General features: G+C 42.3%; 1 protein-coding gene across 1 annotated transcript in view; it reads left to right on the top strand.

The window, feature by feature from the left end:
- CHTF18 (chromosome transmission fidelity factor 18) overlaps nt 1–18,458 on the top strand; it is a 273,900-nt gene that overhangs the window by 74,320 nt on the left and 181,122 nt on the right. Inside the window, exon 12 of the mRNA XM_053694989.1 lies at nt 12,884–12,977. Coding sequence (XP_053550964.1) covers nt 12,884–12,977 — 94 coding nt within the window. The remainder of the gene's footprint in view (nt 1–12,883; nt 12,978–18,458) is intronic.

An 18,458-nucleotide genomic window follows, 5' to 3' on the forward strand; every position in this document is an offset into this window, starting at 1 on the left:
GCTGAAAAGCATATCTAGATATGCTCAGTAGCTGCTGATTGGTAGATGCACATAGATGCCTCGTGTGATTGGCTCACCCATGTGCATTGCTATTTCTTCAAAAAAGGATATCTAAAGAATGAAGCAAATTAGATAATAGACGTAAACTGGAATGTTATTTAAAATTGTATTCTCTTCTTAAATCATGAAAGAAAATGTTTGGGTTTAGTGTCCCTTTAACTGTGTGCCATTCTTGCACATTCCTGGGTACAAAAATAAACTTCTTCAGATGTTTCAAAACTGCTTTTAAAACAATTCTTAGATGCCTGCGAAATTAAGGCTGGCTAATGCCCACCACAGCACTAGAGACTGCCTGAAATGAACCAGTTGACAAGAAATGCAAAACTGCTAATAATTTTAAAAGTCCAGGTATCGCCCTTGTTCTTCTTGTCCTAGGGTCTATGTCATTTTGGATCAGAGAGTAAAGATTTATAATACTCTCCCTATTTATACGAAATCTTTGCTTTATCTCCTTATCAGACAATGCCTGTAGTCCACACCGGGGTAAAAAAACTCTAGGCACTCTTTGGCGTCTCCGTATGGGCATATTACCATCAGCAAGACGATTTTCACGGCCCCTTGCCAAAGAAATAGCAGCCAACAGCAGAAAATATTCCATCTTCTCTCTCACAAAAAATGAAGTAAATGAAATGTTCTCCTCAGTGGATATGGAGAACTTTGGAGGGCGTAATTGTAGGAGAATATTAGGTTCTCCCATGGCGCAAAATAGTGATAAATATGAAATTTGGCGATCTGTTAGTCGATTTGATGAAAATACAACCGAAAAAGCGCTGTTTTAAGCTTCAATCGGCGCACATGTGCGCCTTGGCGAGATAGAATAGAGTGGTCGGATTTTTCGGTCGAAAATCAGTTTTTTTTGGTCGTATTTTGTTTTAATACATAGGAGAGAATTTACGCCGGCGTATTTATAGGCGTAAATGTAGGAGAATTGCAATGATAAATGGAGCCCTAAGGAAGGTAAACGCCGCAGCAAAGACTGTGGCAGGGACTGTAGTGTGTTTAAACCAGTTAATTGTTATTTTAGCTCCGGTTTGGACATTTAGGGGTTAAGTGGCTTGAAAATTTGTGTGCAATACTTTCAAAGCATTAAGACACTGGGGTATAAATTTCATAAAGATCGGATATTTCTTTGATGTTTTTCTATCATTCAGAAATAAAGTGTGCCCTTTTTATTATTTAAAGAGACAGTAACGGTTTGGTTTAAAATCGTTTTTATTGCATTAAATGTCTGCCTAAGTCTGTTTAACATTTCTGTACCTTCAGATAGCCTATGTTCTGTGTGTATGGAGGCCAAGGTGGTTCCCCCATTAAATGTATGTGCGAATTGTGCCATGGCTTCCAAACAGATTAAGGACAGTACTGTCACATTTAATAATGTTGCCCAAGATGATTCTTTAAATGAAGGTAGTGGGGATAGTTCATCATCCTCTCCTTCTGTGTCAATACCAGCTTTGCCCGCACAGGCGATACCTAGTACATCTAGCGCGCCAATGCTTGTTACTATGCAGCAATTAACAGCAGTAATGGATAATTCTCTAGCAGCTCTTTTATCCAAACTGCCAGCATTTCCTAGAAAGCGTGATTGCTCAGTTTTAAATACAGAGGATGAGCAAGTAGGCGCAGAAGATAATTTGTCTGTTATGCCCTCACATCAATCTGAGTTGGCAGTGAGGGAGGGTCTGTCCGAGGGAGAAATTTCTGACTCAGGAAAATTTTCTCAGCAGGCAGAACCTGATATAGTGGCATTTAAATTTAAGCTAGAACATCTCCGCGCTCTGCTTAAGGAGGTGCTAGCTACACTTGATGATTGTGATACTTTGGTGATTCCAGAGAAGTTATGCAAAATGGACAAATTCTTAGAGGTCCCAGTGCACGCTGATGCGTTTCCGATACCCAAGAGGGTGGCGGACATAGTGACTAAGGAGTGGGAGAAACCAGGTGTACCTTTAGTTCTCCCTCCTATATTTAAGAAAATGTTCCCCATTGTCGACCCCAGAAGGGATGCATGGCAAACGGTCCCTAAGGTAGAGGGGCAGTTTCAACGTTAGCTAAGCACACAACTATTCCTATAGAGGACAGTTGCGCTTTCAAAGACCCTATGGATAAAAAATTGGAAGGATTGCTTAAGAAGATTTTTGTTCAGCAAGGTTTCCTTCTTCAACCAATTTCGTGCATTATTCCTGTCACCACGGCGGCGTCTTTTTGGTTCGATGAACTAGAAAATTCGCTCCAAAAGGAGACTCCAAATGATGAGGTCATGGACAGAATTCACGCACTAAAGTTGGCCAATTCCTTTATTTTGGATGCCACTTTTCAATTGGCTAAATTAGCGGCGAAAAATTCAGGTTTTGCAATAGTGGCGCGCAGGGCGCTTTGGCTAAAATCTTGGTCGGCGGATGTGTCGTCTAAAACAAAATTGCTTAATATTCCTTTCAAAGGTAAGACCCTTTTTGGGCCAGAATTGAAGGAGATTATTTCAGACATCACTGGGGGAAAGGGCCATGCCCTTCCACAGGATAGGCCTTTCAAAGCAAAAAATAAGTCTAATTTTCGTTCCTTTCGCAATTTCAGGAACGGACCGGCTTCTAACGCTGCAGCCTCTAGACAAGAGGGTAACACTTCCCAGCCTAAACCAGCATGGAAACCATTGCAAGGCTGGAACAAGGGAAAACAGGCCAAAAAGCCTGCTGCTGCTACCAAGACAGCATGAAGGGGTAGCCCCCGATCCGGGACCGAATCTAGTAGGGGCAGACTTTCTCTCTTTGCTCAGGCTTGGGCAAGAGATGTTCCGGACCCCTGGGCACTAGAAATTGTTTCTCAGGGGTATCTTCTAGAGTTCAAGGAACTTCCTCCAAGGGGAAGGTTCCACATGTCTCGCTTATCTTTAGACCAGATAAAGAGACAGGCATTCTTACGTTGTGTAGAAGACCTATTAAAGATGGGAGTGATACACCCAGTTCCAACAGCGGAACAAGGACTGGGTTTTTACTCAAACCTGTTTGTAGTTCCCAAAAAAGAAGGAACTTTCAGGCCAATTCTGGACTTAAAAATTCTAAACAAATTCCTCAGAGTTCCATCATTCAAAATGGAAACCATTCGGACAATTTTACCAACGATCCAGGAGGGTCAATACATGACTACCGTGGACTTAAAGGATGCGTACCTGCATATTCCTATCCACAAAGATCACCATCAGTGCCTGAGGTTCGCCTTTCTGGACAAACATTACCAGTTCGTGGCTCTTCCGTTCGGTTTAGCGACTGCTCCCAGAATTTTCTCAAAGGTGCTAGGGTCCCTTCTAGCGGTGCTAAGACCGAGGGGCATTGCAGCTTACCGAGACGACATTCTAATACAAGCGTCGTCCCTTCCCAAAGCAAGGGCTCATACAGACATTGTTTTAGCCTTTCTCAGATCTCACGGGTGGAAGGTGAACATAGAAAAAAGTTCCCTGTCCCCGTCCACAAGGGTTCCCTTTCTGGGAACAATAATAGACTCCGTAGAAATGAAGATCTTTCTGACAGAGGTCAGGAAGTTAAAGCTTCTGAACGCTTGTTGAGTTCTTCAATCTATTCCTCAGCCCTCCATAGCTCAGTGCATGGAGGTAATAGGACTAATGGTTGCGGCAATGGACGTGGTTCCTTTTGCTCAAATTCATTTGACCATTGCAACTGTGCATGCTCAAACAGTGGAATGGGGATTATGCAGACTTGTCTCCCCAGATTCAAATGGACCAGAAAACCAGAGACTTACTCCTCTGGTGGTTGTCTCAGGATCACCTGTCTCAGGGAATGAGTTTCCGCAGACCAGAGTGGATCATTGTCACGACTGACGCCAGTCTCTTAGGCTGGGGCGCAGTCTGGGACTCCCTGAAAGCTCAGGGTCTATGGTCTCGGGAAGAGTCTCTCCTCCCGATAAACATTTTGGAACTGAGAGCGATATTCAATGCGCTCCTGGCTTGGCCTCAACTAGCGAAGGCCAAATTCATAAGATTTCAATCGGACAACATGACGACTGTAGCGTACATCAATCATCAGGGAGGGACAAAGAGTTCCCAGGCGATGAGAGAGGGATCCAAGATCATCAAATGGGCGGAGGATCGCTCCTGCCATCTATCTGCAATTCACATCCCAGGAGTAGACAACTGGGAGGCGGATTATTTGAGTCGTCAGACTTTCCATCCGGGGGAGTGGGAACTTCACCCGGAGGTCTTTGCCCAGTTAACTCAACTATGGGGCATTCCAGATATGGATCTGATGGCGTCTTGTCAGAACTCCAAGGTTCCACGCTACGGGTCCAGATCCAGGGATCCCAAGGCGACACTAGTAGATGCATTAGTGGCGCCTTGGTCGTTCAATCTAGCTTATGTGTTTCCACCGTTTCCTCTCCTTCCCAGTAGCCAGGATCAAACAGGAGAAGGCTTAGGTGATTCTAATAGCTCCTGCATGGCCACGCAGGACTTGGTATGCAGACCTGGTGAATATGTCATCGGCTCCACCATGGAAGCTACCTTTGAGAAAGGACCTTCTAGTACAAGGTCCATTCGAACATCCAAACCTAGTTTCTCTGCAACTGACTGCTTGGAAATTGAACGCTTGATTCTATCTAAGCGTGGGTTTTCGGAATCTGTTATAGATACTCTGGTTCAGGCCAGAAAACCTGTGACCAGGAAAATTTACCATAAGATATGGCAAAAATATATCTGTTGGTGCGAATCCAAGGGTTACTCATGGAGTAAAATTAGGATTCCAAGGATACTTTCCTTTCTCCAAGAGGGTTTGGAGAAAGGTCTGTCAGCTAGTTCTCTAAAAGTTCTGTTTTTGGTTGCTATTACTTCTGCTAGAAGAGTTTCTGAATTGTCTGCTTTGCAGTGTACTTAACCCTATCTGGTTTTTCATACAGATAAGGTAGTTTTACGTACCAAGCCTGGTTTTCTTCCAAAGGTGGTTTCCAACAGGAATATTAACCAGGAAATAGTTGTTCCTTCTCTGTGTCCGAATTCAGTTTCGAAGAAGGAACGTTTGTTACATAACCTAGATGTGGTTCGTGCTTTAAAATTCTATTTAGAAGCAACAAAGGATTTCAGACAGACATCATCCTTGTTTGTTGTCTATTCTGGTAAGAGGAGAGGTCAGAAAGCTACTGCTACCTCTCTTTCCTTTTGGCTAAAAAGCATCATCCGATTAGCTTATGAGACTGCCGGACGGCAGCCTCCTGAACGAATTACAGCTCACTCTACTAGAGCTGTGGCTTCCACATGGGCCTTCAAGAATGAGGCTTCTGTTGAACAGATCTGTAAGGCAGCGACTTGGTCTTCTCTGCATACATTTGCCAAATTTTACAAATTAGATACTTATGCTTCTTCGGAGGCTATTTTTGGGAGAAAGGTTTTGCAAGCAGTAGTGCCTTCCGTTTAGGTTACCTGACTTGTTCCCTCCCTTCATCCGTGTCCTAAAGCTTTGGTATTGGTTCCCACAAGTAAGGATGAAGCCGTGGACCGGACACACCAATGTAGGAGAAAACAGAATTTATGTTTACCTGATAAATTTCTCCTACGGTGTGTCCGGTCCACGGCCCGCCCTGGCTTTTAGTCAGGTTTAAAATTTTAGTTTTTTGTACACTACAGTCACCACGGCACCTTATGGTTTCTCCTTTTTCTCCTAACCGTCGGTCGAATGACTGGGGGGCGGAGCCAGAGGGGGGGCTATATGGACAGCTTTGCTGTGTGCTCCCTTTGCCATTTCCTGTAGGGAATGAGAATATCCCACAAGTAAGGATGAAGCCGTGGACCGGACACACCGTAGGAGAAAGAAATTTATCAGGTAAACATAAATTCTGGGGTTTTTTTGAGGGGACACATTGGTTTATTTTGCAAGTCGGGTCTACCCGACATTGATATTTCCCATGCGATCTATGGAGTTTTCTATAACGCCCACGAAGGGCGGGGCTTACGTTCGCACGTTTAACCGCGCACTTGTTATTCCGGCTTCAGACAGTCACGGAGAAGCTCCTGTGTTTCCTATGTCCGCTTGGTTTCAGTTGATCAAGATCGCAAGCGGACTTAGGCAGCAGTTCACGGAGGGCCTTTTTTTCATTGGTTGTGAGGTAGGCGCCACAGCAGAGCTGTGGCTTGGTGCAGGTGTTATTTTCAGTCATAAAATATAAACGGGCTATTATAACCTAAAGAATGTGAATAGGTTCTGTTATAACAACTTCCAGTTTCTGATTGTTGCACGTTTGCAGTAAAATTTGTTTCGGTTTAAATTTTAAAGGCACAGCACATATTTTGTTCATCTTTTTAGCTGTAACACGACCAATATTGCACTCTGTGTTTCTTTTTATCATGGCTGACCTGTTGGAACATACTTGTTCTATGTGTTTAGATGCCAATGTGGAACCCCCTCTTACATTTTGTCCCTCATGTACTGAGAGGGCTTTACAGTTTAAAGAGGAGATTTTCTTTAAGACTAGCATATCTAAGTATGCTTCTCAGCTTGATGAGACTCAGGGTATGCTGCAACTTTCTCCCCAAGCGTCACAGCCTTTAACACCCGCTCAGGCATCATCAACTACGTCCTCATAATTTACTCTACAGGATATGGCGGCAGTTATGTCATCCATTCTTACAGAAGTTTTGTCTAAGTTGCCAGTGTTACAAGGCAAACGTAGTAGAAGAGTGGACCAGGTGGTCCAGACGACTTCTAAATCTTTGATGGCGATCTCCGAAGTACACTTCCATGGCTCTGAAGTGGGAGGTAGGGAGACCCTGTCTGAAGGGGAATTGTCCGATTCATTGACCCAAACAGATTCAGACGTAATGTCCTTCAGATTTAAGCTTGAACACCTCCGTCTGTTGTTGCGGGAGGTTTTGCTGACTCTGGATGACTGTGACTCTATTGTGGTACCTCCAGAGAAATTGTGTAAGATGGACAAATATTTAGAGGTCCCTTTTTATTCTGATGTTTTTCTGGTTCCTAAGAGAATTTCGGAAATTATTACACGGGAATGGGAAAGACCGGCTGTTCCGTTTTCACCTTCCTCTACCTTTAAGAAAATGTACCCTATAGCTGACACCATTCGGGACTCTTGGCAAACGGTCCCTAAGGTTGAGGGAGCTATATCTACCCTGGCTAAGCGTACGACTATCCCTATTGAGGACAGTTGTGATTTCAAAGACCCTATGGACAAGAAGTTGGAGGGTCTTCTATAAAAGCTATTTATTCACCAAGGTTTTCTATTACAACCGACGGCCTGCATTGTACCAGTCACAACTGCGGCTGCCTTTTGGTTTGATGCCTTAGAATAGTCTCTTAAGACTGAGACTTCTTTAGAGGAAATAATGGATAGAATAAGGGCCCTTAAGCTGGTGAATTCTTTTGTTACAGATGCCGCTTTCCAGATCGCCAAATTAGCGGCTAAGAATGCAAGATTTGCCATTTTAGTGCGCAGAGCCTTATGTTTGAAATCTTGGTCTGCGGATGTGTCCTCGAAATCCAAGCTTTTGGCTATTCCTTTCAAGGGTAAGACCCTATTCGGGCCTGACTTGAAAGAGATCATTTCTGACATTACGGGGGGTAAGGGTCATCTCCTACCTCAGGATAAAACATCTAAGCAGAGGGGCAGACAGAGTAATTTTCGTTCCTTTTGAAATTTCAAGCGAATCCCCTCTTCTGTTAAACAGGAGGGGAATTTTGCACAAGCCAAGTCCGTCTGGAGACCCAACCAGTCTTGGAACAAGGGTAAACAACCCAAGAAGCCTGCTGCTGCTCCCAAGACAGCATGAAGGGGCGGCCCCCGATCCGGGACCGGATCTAGTAGGGGGCAGACTTTCTCCCTTTGTCCAGGCTTGGATAAGAGACGTTCAGGATCCCTGGACACTGGAAATCATGTCTCAAGGGTATCAGCTAGAGTTCAAAAATTCCTTCCCAATAGGGAAGGTTCCTTCTTTCACGGTTGTCTGTAGACCAGACAAAAAGAGAGGTGTTCTTACGTTGTGTAAAAGACCTCTCCACTATGGGGGTAATTTACCCCGTTCCAAAACAGGGGCAGCGGTTTTACTCAAACCTTTTCGTGGTTCCCAAAAAAGAGGGAACATTCCGACCTATTTTTTATCTCAAGAGTCTAAACAAGTTTCTCAGAGTTCCATCCTTCAAGATGGAGACTATTCAGACAATTCTTCCTTTGATCCAGGAGGGTCAATATATGACTACCATGGATTTAAAGGATGCATATCTTCTTATCCCTATCCACAAAGATCATCATCAGTTCCTAAGGTTTGCCTTCCGGGACAAACATTTTCAGTTCGTGGCTCTACCCTTCGGTCTGGCCACGGCACCCAGGATCTTCACGAAGGTTCTAGGGTCTCTGCTGGCGGTTCTCAGACCACGGGGCATTGCAGTGGCGCCTTATCTGGACGATATTCTGATCCAGGCATCGTCTTATCAACTGACATTCTCATACCGACATAGTTCTGTCCTTTCTAAGGACTCACGGGTGGAAGGTGAATCTGGAAAAGAGTTCACTAATTCCACTGACAATGGTTCCTTTTCTGGGAACTCTAATAGATTCTATATCCATGAAAATCTTCTTGACGGAAGTCAGAAAGTTAAAGATTCTGAATACATGCCGAGCCCTTCAGTCCAATCCTCGGCCATCAGTGGCTCAGTGCATGGAGGTAATTGGATTGATGGTGGCGGCAATGGACATCATTCCGTTTGCTCGTTTTCAGACCTCTACAACTGAGCATGCTCAGACAGTGGAATGGAGATTATGCAAATTTATCTCCTCAGATAGATCTGGATCAAGAGACAAGAGACTCTCTTCTTTGGCGGTTGTCGCAGGATCATTTGTCCCAGGGGACGTGCTTCCGCAGACCCTCATCGGTGATTGTGACAACAGATGCCAGTCTACTAGGATGTGGTGCAGTCTGGAATTCCCTGAAGGCTCAGGGTGTGTGGACTCGGTCGGAGTCTCTACTTCCAATCAATATTCTGGAGTTGAGGGCAATATTCAATGCTCTTCATCCGATTTCAGTCGAACAACATCACGACTGTGGCTTACATCAATCATCAGGGAGGAGCAAGGAGTTTCTTAGCGATGACAGAAGTATCCAAGATAATTCAGTGGGCGGAGGCTCACTCTTGTTATCTGTCAGCAATCTACATCCCAGGAGTGGACAACTGGGAAGCGGATTTTTTGAGCAGACAGACGTTTCATCCGGGGGAATGGGAACTCCATCCGGAGGTCTTTGCCACCCTGATTCTCAGATGGGGCAGGCCGGAGCTGGATCTCATGGCATTTCATCAGAATGCCAAGCTCCAGAGATACGGTCCAGGTCAAGGGATCCTCAGGCCGAACTGATAGATGCCTTGGTCGTTCAACCTAGCTTATGTGTTTCCACCGTTTGCTCTCCTTCCCCGGATGATTGTTCGGATCAAACAGGAGAGGGCTTCAGTGATTCTCATCGCTCCTGCGTGGCCTCGCAGGACTTAGTATGCCGATCTGGTGGACATGTCCTCTCTGCCACCGTGGAAGCTTCCATTGAGGCAGGACCTTCTCATTCAGGGACCCTTCCATCATCCGAATCTAATTTCTCTACAGCTGACTGCTTGGAGATTGAACGCTTGATTTTATCTAAGCGAGGGTTCTCTGATTCGGTCATTGATACCTTGATTCAGGCACGTAAGCCTGTTACTAGAAAAATTTACCATAAGATATGGCGAAAATATCTTTATTGGTGCGAATCCAGGGGCTACTCATGGAGTATGATTAGGATTCCTAGGATTTTATCCTTTCTCCAAGAAGGATTGGAGAAAGGGTTGTCAGCAAGTTCCTTAAAGGGGCAGATTTCTACTCTATCTATTTTGCTACACAAACGTCTGGCAGATGTTCCAGATGTTCAATCTTTTTGTCAGGTTCTGACTAGAATCAGGCCTGTGTTTAGACCAATTGCTCCTCCTTGGAGTTTGAATTTAGTTCTTAATGTTCTCCAAGGGGTTCCGTTTGAACCTATGCATTCCATAGATATTAAGTTGTTATCTTGGAAAGTTTTATTTTTGGTTGCTATTTCTTCTGCTCTCAGAGTTTCTGAGCTTTCAGCATTACAATGTGATTCTCCTTATCTTATTTTTCATTCCGATAAGGTAGTGTTGCGTACCAAGCCTGGTTTTCTTCCTAAGGTATTTTCTATGAAGAATCTTAAACAGGAAATTGTTGTCCCTTCGTTGTGTCCTAATCCTTCTTCTAAGTCCGTGCCCTGAAGTTCTACTTGCAGGCGACTAAGGAATTTCGTCAATTCTCTTCATTGTTTGTTGTCTTTTCTGGGAAACGTAGGCGTCAGAAAGCTACGGCTATCTTTATTTTTGGCTGAAGAGTATCATCTGTTTTGCATATGAGACTGTTGGACAGCAGCCTCCTGAACGATTTACAGCTCATTCCACTAGGGCTGTGGCTTCCTCATAGGCATTTAAAAATGATGCTTCTGTTGAACAGATTTGCAAAGCTGCTACTTGGTCGTCTCTTCATACTTTTTCCAAATTTTCCAAATTTGATACTTTTGCCTTGTCCGAGGCTGTTTTTGGGAGAAAGGTTCTTCAAGCAGTGGTGCCTTCCGTTTATGTTCCTGTCTTGTCCCTCCCTTTCATCCGTGTCCTATTGCTTTGGTATTGTATCCCATAAGTAAGGATGAAATCCGTGGACTCGTCATATCTTGTAAAAGAAAAGGAAATTTATGCTTACCTGATAAATTTATTTCTTTTACGATATGACAAGTCCACGGCCCACCCTGTCATTTTCTAAGACAGGTTTTGTTTTTGTTAAACTTCAGTCACCTCTGCACCTTGGCTTTTCCTTTCTCTTCCTAACTTCGGTCAAATGCACGTGTCTTCAGCTTTATCTGGCAGTAGTGTTTGCAACAATATTTATAACAATGTTTTACATTGTTGCAAACACTGCTGTCATATTGTATCAAGTTTACTTAGTGATCCTGAGCCTGCCTAGTTTTGATCCTTATCAAAGGATACCAAGAAAACAAAGTAAGTCATAATAGGACATTTTTAAATAATTTTAAATTGTATGCTCATGGATGTTTCATTTTTATTCTCATATTCCCAATAAGCTCTTTTATATCAACTAGGCATGGGCATTTGTTAGTTTTGTTAGCTGCTGAACGCGGAAGTAATCGGCTGCCCGTGGACTATTTTCGGTGCCGAATAACATTAGATGTCAGTCCTGTTTGTCAGAGTATATAGTATTGTAAACCCTGCTGTTATACAGCAGTCAATACACATGTACACTCTTAGACCTATCTAGATATGCTTTTCAACAAAGTATCCAAGAGAATGAAATATATTTGATAATGAAAGTAAACTAGAATGTCTCCTACAATTGCTCTGTCTAAACCATAACAGTTTAATATTTGACTTTCGTGTCGCTTTGTCAGTCTCTGTAATGCTTTTTGGTTTTTGCTTATTCTTTTTTGTTACTTGAGTAGCCTCGTGTACAGTAGACATTTAGTTTTGTGATTAAATGCAACCCTTCATCTTCTAAGCAAAATCCTGTATTCAACAATGATAATTATTTACAAAACAAAAATATAAATGATAAACGTGATGTGTAAATAGATCATTTTATCCTTATTAATTACAAGAATATTTCTATACCCTTCTGTCTCCAGCTCTGATTAAAAGGGCTTCTTCACAAAGGAATAAGCAAAGCATAATCCGTGTGTAGTTTGTAAATTTTGAATAACTAATATATTTACATTACACATCACATGAACAAAACGGTAGAGAATGTCTAAGTATCTGCTACGTGATCTAAATTACTTTATATTTGTGCAGTTTCTTTTTTCTTTTCTTTATTCAAATCCAATTTTTATTAACATTTTTGTCACAGATTGTGGGTCAGACATTCAAAACTTTCATGGGGAATTCTGTAGGCAAATAATTATCCTTTTTTATGCATGCAAAAGGGGGAAAAATAGCAAACTGGGGTTGATCTGTGACGTTCACTCCTAGGTGCAGCATTTAATAATAAACATTGTACAAACATTATGTATTGATAGTGCAAATTGTAAATCTAATTGGAATAAATGCAAAATAATAATTTCTTTATATAAACATATAAAAAAAAATTCAGTCTTCGTTAAAGGGACATTAAAGTCGCTTTCAGATTGTTCAGATAGAGCATACAATTTTGAGAAACTTTTTAATTTACTTCTGTTATCAAAGTTTTTGTTCTTTCAGTATCCTTTGTTGAAAAAATGCATACCTAGGTAAGCTCAGGAGCAGCAGTGCACTACTGGGAGGTAGCTGGGGATTGAGAGCGTCGCACATACACCTCTTGTCAGTTTCTCACAACGTGTTTAGCTAACTCCACGTAGTGCATTCCTACTCTGGACCTGACTTACCGTTTTGCAGGGTTAAACACAGTTATGTACAAGCAACAGTGCAATAATACAATGCTCTAACACAGGGCTCGACAAACCCAGGAGCCAGGGAGCTCCTAGAATTTTACCTCTGGCTTCTTTTTTTGGTTATTCTACATATATCTATGTACAAATCCAACTGTCTGGCTCCTAAATATTCTTACTAGCTCTTACATTTTAAACAGATTTGTTGACCCCTGCACGTTAGAGCATTTTTATTTGCAAAAGACTATCTGTTTTCTAAACAAATCTGTAATACAATTTTTGATGGAACTAAACTTGTTTCTTAATCATTCTAAACCCTGTTATCATGCGGATGCTGTAAAAAAAAATTTTTTTTTGTAAATCTAAAATCTTTTAATTACGGTCAATTTACACAACACTTCCCCTCTCATATAGGTACGTCCCGTCCTTGCGGCAGCTCAGACAACAAGCCTTTATGTTGAATTTCCCGCAGACGTTGCCCTCCCGATTGGTTCAAAGGTTATATGAGGTCAGCTGAGATAATTTACACATTCATTATACTCATTTCTTTCTTTACTGAACTACGTACATAATAAAAGCACCAACTTTTGATACGTTTCTTTTTCTGGAAGTAATTTGTTGCTGACACAAAGATCTAAGTAAAAAAAAAAAAACTTATCTGCAAAGCACTGTGGCCAGCGTCTAAAGCTGCACCTCCTGATTATTCTTATAGCTGTTTTATTAGAGGATTATATTTTAGCTGATCTCCTTTGGTCTATCTCATTGTTTTCTTTTGTACAGATCATGCCTTACATGGTCTTTGGCCCTTTCTTAATGATCAGATTGTTGTGGTTTTGTGTTTCCTCCCACCCCGAAGAATTTTTAATTATCTCTCTCGTGCTCTGGTTCCATTTTTGGAGGTCTGTGCAATGACTTAATATTAATCCTGTAATCATGAGCATTTGAGATCTTTGCTTCAGATTTGAAGTAACACATTTTGTACAATAAAATACTTAGAGACATTCTAGTGGGAAAAAAATTATCTTATTTGTTAGCGCATGTAATTTTCCCACTACTTACCTTTAAAGGGATATTAAACCCATTTATTTTTCATGATTCGGATAGAGCATGCAATTTTAAGCAACTTTCTAATTTACTCAAATTATCAAATTTTCTTTCTCTTGGTATCTTTATTTGAAAAAGCAGAAATGAAAGGACCCGGCCCATTTTAGGTTCAGCACCTGGGTAGCGCTTGCTGATTGGTGGCTTAATGTAGCAAGAGCTATCCAGGTACTGAACCAAAATTGGGCCGGCTCCTAATCTTTCATTCCTGCTTTATCAAATAAAGATATCAAGAGAACAAAGAAAAATTGATAATAGGAGTCAAATAGAAAGTTGCTTAAAATTGCATGCTCTATCCGAATCATGAAAGAATGTATTTAGTATCCCTTTAACTAGCCATGTGTTTAACTTCACAATGAGACTACACACATGGTTAAAAGGCTGATGATTTGTTGGTCATACAACTGCTGCTGCTGCTTATTGGTTTACAGAATTATGTATTTAAAGGGGCATTAACCATCCCCTGCTGTTGTGCTTGTTCCACACTCCTAAGAGAGGCCAAAAAGCAAATTCCTCTAAAAAATGCTGCAAATTATCTATGCCAGTTGATGAATTTGCAGCTATTGGATTTGCAGCGTAACCTATGCCAGCTATTGGATTTGCAGCAGTAACCTATGCCAGCTATTGGATTTGCAGCGTAACCTATGCCAGCTATTGGATTTGCAGCAGTAACCTATGTCAGCTATTGGATTTGCAGTGTAACCTATGCCAGCTATTGGATTTGCAGCGTAACCTATGGCAGCTATTGGATTTGCAGCATAACCTATGCCAGCTTTCGGATTTGCAGCATAACCTATGCCAGCTTTCGGATTTGCAGCATAACCTATGCCAGCTTTCGGATTTGCAGCATAACCTATGCCAGCTATTGGATTTGCATCAGTAACCTATGCCAGCTATTGGATTTGCATCAGTAACCTATGCCAGTATTTGGATTTGCAGCATAACCTATGCCTGCTATTGGATTTGCAGCAGTAACCTATGCCAGCTATTGGATTTGCAGCATAACCTATGTTAGCTATTGGATTTGCAGCAGTAACCTATGCTAGCTATTGGATTTGCAGCATAACCTATGCTAGCTATTGGATTTGCAGCAGTAACCTATGCCAGTATTTGGATTTGCAGCATAATGTATGCCATAATTAAATTTTTGGCTTTTCTGGCGAGCTGCAGTTTTTACACAAAAGCCACACGTGTATACATACTAGCTCTATTTACTGTTGCACCAGTGTTTTTACACCTGCCTGTCAATTTTCTGTTTCCCTAACAAAATTAATTTAGCACAAATGGTTAAGTGAACATCTGTCCTCTGTGAATTAGTGACATTGACACCGATACGGCTGGCTGAACTGTTAATGTATCTAGGTTACCCTGTACCGCTCACAACGTTCTTGCTAATCAGTTTACATTCATTTGCTGATCCTGACTGCAATTTTAAACTAATTTTTCCAGGTCTCAAGTAAAGCGGTTATTTCTTTTTTGTTTGGATTAGAATTTTCATATTTCTTCTATTAATGTGCATAGAGTACCCTACTTTTTAGATAGGCTGCTATACTTTACATTTTATTGTGTGTTTTGTTTAAAACTGCTTCATAAACTTGCTTAATACCTAGGATGGCAATAGCATGAACAAAGTAGATTTAATCCCTTTGTTAATAATATGTACCCGGTTATTTAATCCACAGGCAATTTTTTACATTCACCACTTTTTGTCGATTCCTGCTTTATATTGTCAATGTGTATGTGTGTGTGTGTGTATGTGTATATATATATATATATATATATATATATATATATATAGAGCGTAGTGGAAACGGCACTCCTCAGAACAGCAACAACCTGGTGCTCTGCTAAATAAACAAACAATAGCAAGTGGTGAAGGATCCAAACGGATGGGTTCCGTATCCAGCAAAAACTTGGCACAGCAGGAATATATAATCTGTTTAAATAACCAAACGTTTCAGGCCTCACATGGGCTTTTGTCAATGGTAAACATAAGCCAGGACAGACACAACACATACTGCTACCCTCCACCTTTAAATACCAACCTCCCTTAAGTCATAGCCAATCAGGACGCCCGAGCGGTACACACCCACAAGTAACGAGCAACTGCAAACAGCTGTAGAGACAAGACACCTGGGAACGGATCAGCCTGCTCAACCCCTAGCTTGTCATGTTTACCATTGACAAAAGCCCATGCGAGGGCTGAAACGTTTGGTTATTTACACATTAAACGGATTATATATTCCTGCTGTGTGAAGTTTTTGCTGGATACGGAACCCATCCATTTGGATCCTTCACCACTTGCTAATATATATATATATATATATATATATATATAATTTCCTTAATACAAGGAGAGTCCACGGCTTCATTCCTTACTGTTGGGAAATACTGAACCTGGCCACCAGGCGGAGGCAAAGACACCCCAGCCAAAGGCTTAAATATCTCCCCCACTGCCCCCTATCCCCCCCGTCATTCTTTGCCTTTTGTCACAGGAGGATGGCAGAGAAGTGTCAGAAGATTTCGGCGTTGATCCTCAGGAGGGATATATGCCTTTCGTTATGAAACTGGAGTTTTAAGTAGTCTTGTCAGCCTCTCAGTGAGAGCATTGACGAAAGTTAGAGTCTGGAGATGCAGGGAGAGTCTTTCTGCGAACCCATCCAGACTGCCTGCTAACAGCTCCCTAAGCAACCAGTGTTGACAAGTTGCACTGTTTGTTTTTTTCACTCAAGTCCATGTCAGGAGTGATGCTACAAGACTGTCACACTTAAGAGACTGTGTTTCTGTTCTACAGCATGGATTCTGGTAAGATTGTTTCAATTTTTACTTATGTTGAAATTACTGAAGACAGGGTCACAGTGTGACTCCTTTTATCTTTATAGAATCATGGGTTTTTATCTCCGGAGGGAGGTTATTGAACAGTGGGGATTATTCAAATATGTTTCTTTGATTTATGCTGCTTATGTGAGATTTATTATTGGGCTCATAGACTGTTGTAATGCAGTAACGGAATCGACAGTTGTTTTACTTTCATTTTGAACGCTGCGTAGCTTGATAGCATTGGCACACTTTTTCCTTCTGCACTGCGCACCACGTGACCGTCGTTTTCTCTTTCCTGACCGAGCTAACTGTCGGAGAGGTCGCTTCTTATCTGGGTGCCTGGGTCTAGGAGGTGGTGCGTGCCCCAGTCATTGGGGGTATATAGGTGCTGTTTTTGCGAAAAATAGAAGTTCATTTATTTGTGTATTGTTAGCGCAAGCTGTGGAGGATCCTGGTATGCTTGAGGGTACTGCCTCTATTCCTAATAGTAATGCCTGTCTATATTGTGAGGAGGCCTTGGTGTGCCCTCCCTCTCAACTATGTTCCATATGCATCAACAAGGTTACTTTGTCTATGAAGGTTTACCACTTTAGTACAACTGAGCCGTCCACCTCTGAGGACTCGCCGTCCCACGAGGTGCATACCCATCAATCATCTCCATTGTCTCGTGCAGCTTCCCTTAGCATGCCTGATCCTCCGTCTGGAAGGAGCCTATTACTATCAGACTTTACCGCACAGTTAAATACGGCGGTGTCTGAGGCCCTTAGTGCTTTACCTCTCCGTGCTAAGCGCAAGAGAAAGGTTAAACATAGCTCTCCGGTCCATGGGAAATCTAGTGATTTACTTTATTTGTCTGCTTTTCAGGTATCCCAGGATGGCTCACACTCTGAGTCTTCAGAGGGTGAAATTTCTGGATCAGAGTCTGCTACCTCTAGGCCTCCGGCTGTGGAGGAGCCAGCCTTTAGATTTAAGATTGAACACTTACGTTTTCTTCTAAAGGAGGTTCTGTCTACATTAGAGGTTCCAGAGGCCAAGTTGCCTGATGAACCTTTGATCCCTAAATTAGGACAGGGTAGCGCCGCTAACTTTTCCTGTACCTGTAAAAATGGCGAATATTATTAAGAACGAATGGAATAGAATTGGATTTTCCTTTTCTCCTTCGTCTGCTTTTAAAAAATTGTTCCCGATCCCGGACTCTCAACTAGAATTGTGAGGTTTTGTCCCTAAGGTGGATGGTGCTATCTCCACGTTAACTAAGCGTACTACTATCCCTCTTGGGGATAGCTTGTCTTTCAGAGAGCCGATGGATAAGAAATTGGAAACTTTTCTCAGAAAAATGTTTCAGCATACGGGATATTTATTTTAATCAGGAGCGGCTGTTGCCTCGGTTGCTGGAGCTGCGGCCTACTGGTGCGACTCCTTAGCGGAATTGATTGAGATGGAGGGTCCCCTCAACGTTATCCAGGAAAAAATTAAGGCTTTAAGAATTGCTAATTCTTTTATATGTGATGCAAACATGCAGATTATTCGTCTGAATGCTAAAATCTCTGGTTTCGCGTTGGGCGCTCTGGCTGAAGTCCTGGTCTGCGGATATGACTTCTAAGTCTAGACTTCTTTCCTATCTCTTTAAGGGAAACATTTTATTTGGTCCAGGCCTGGACTCCATTATCTCCACGGTTACGGGGGGCAAGGGTGCCTTCCTACCGCAGGATAAAAAGAACAAAGCTAAAGGACAAGGATCTAATTTTCGTTCTGAGAAGTCCCTACGTCAGCAGTTCTCCTCTAAGCCTTAGCAAGCCAAGAGCATTTGTAAGCCAGCTCAATCCTGGAATAAATCCAAGCAGAACAAGAAGCCCGAGATAACAAGTCGGCATGAAGGGGCGGCCCCCGATCCAAAGCTGGATCATATAGGGGGCAGACTGTCGCTTGGTCCAGGGACCTGGAGGTCATAGCTCAGGGGGATACAAGATGGGTTTCAAATCTCATCCACCAAAGGGCAGATTTCTCCTCTCAAGCCTGTCTTTAAAGCCAGACAAGAGGGAAGCCTTTCTGGGGTGCGTTCAGGATC

The sequence above is a fragment of the Bombina bombina genome, chromosome 11 (genome assembly GCF_027579735.1).
Source record: "Bombina bombina isolate aBomBom1 chromosome 11, aBomBom1.pri, whole genome shotgun sequence".
NCBI lineage: Eukaryota > Metazoa > Chordata > Amphibia > Anura > Bombinatoridae > Bombina > Bombina bombina.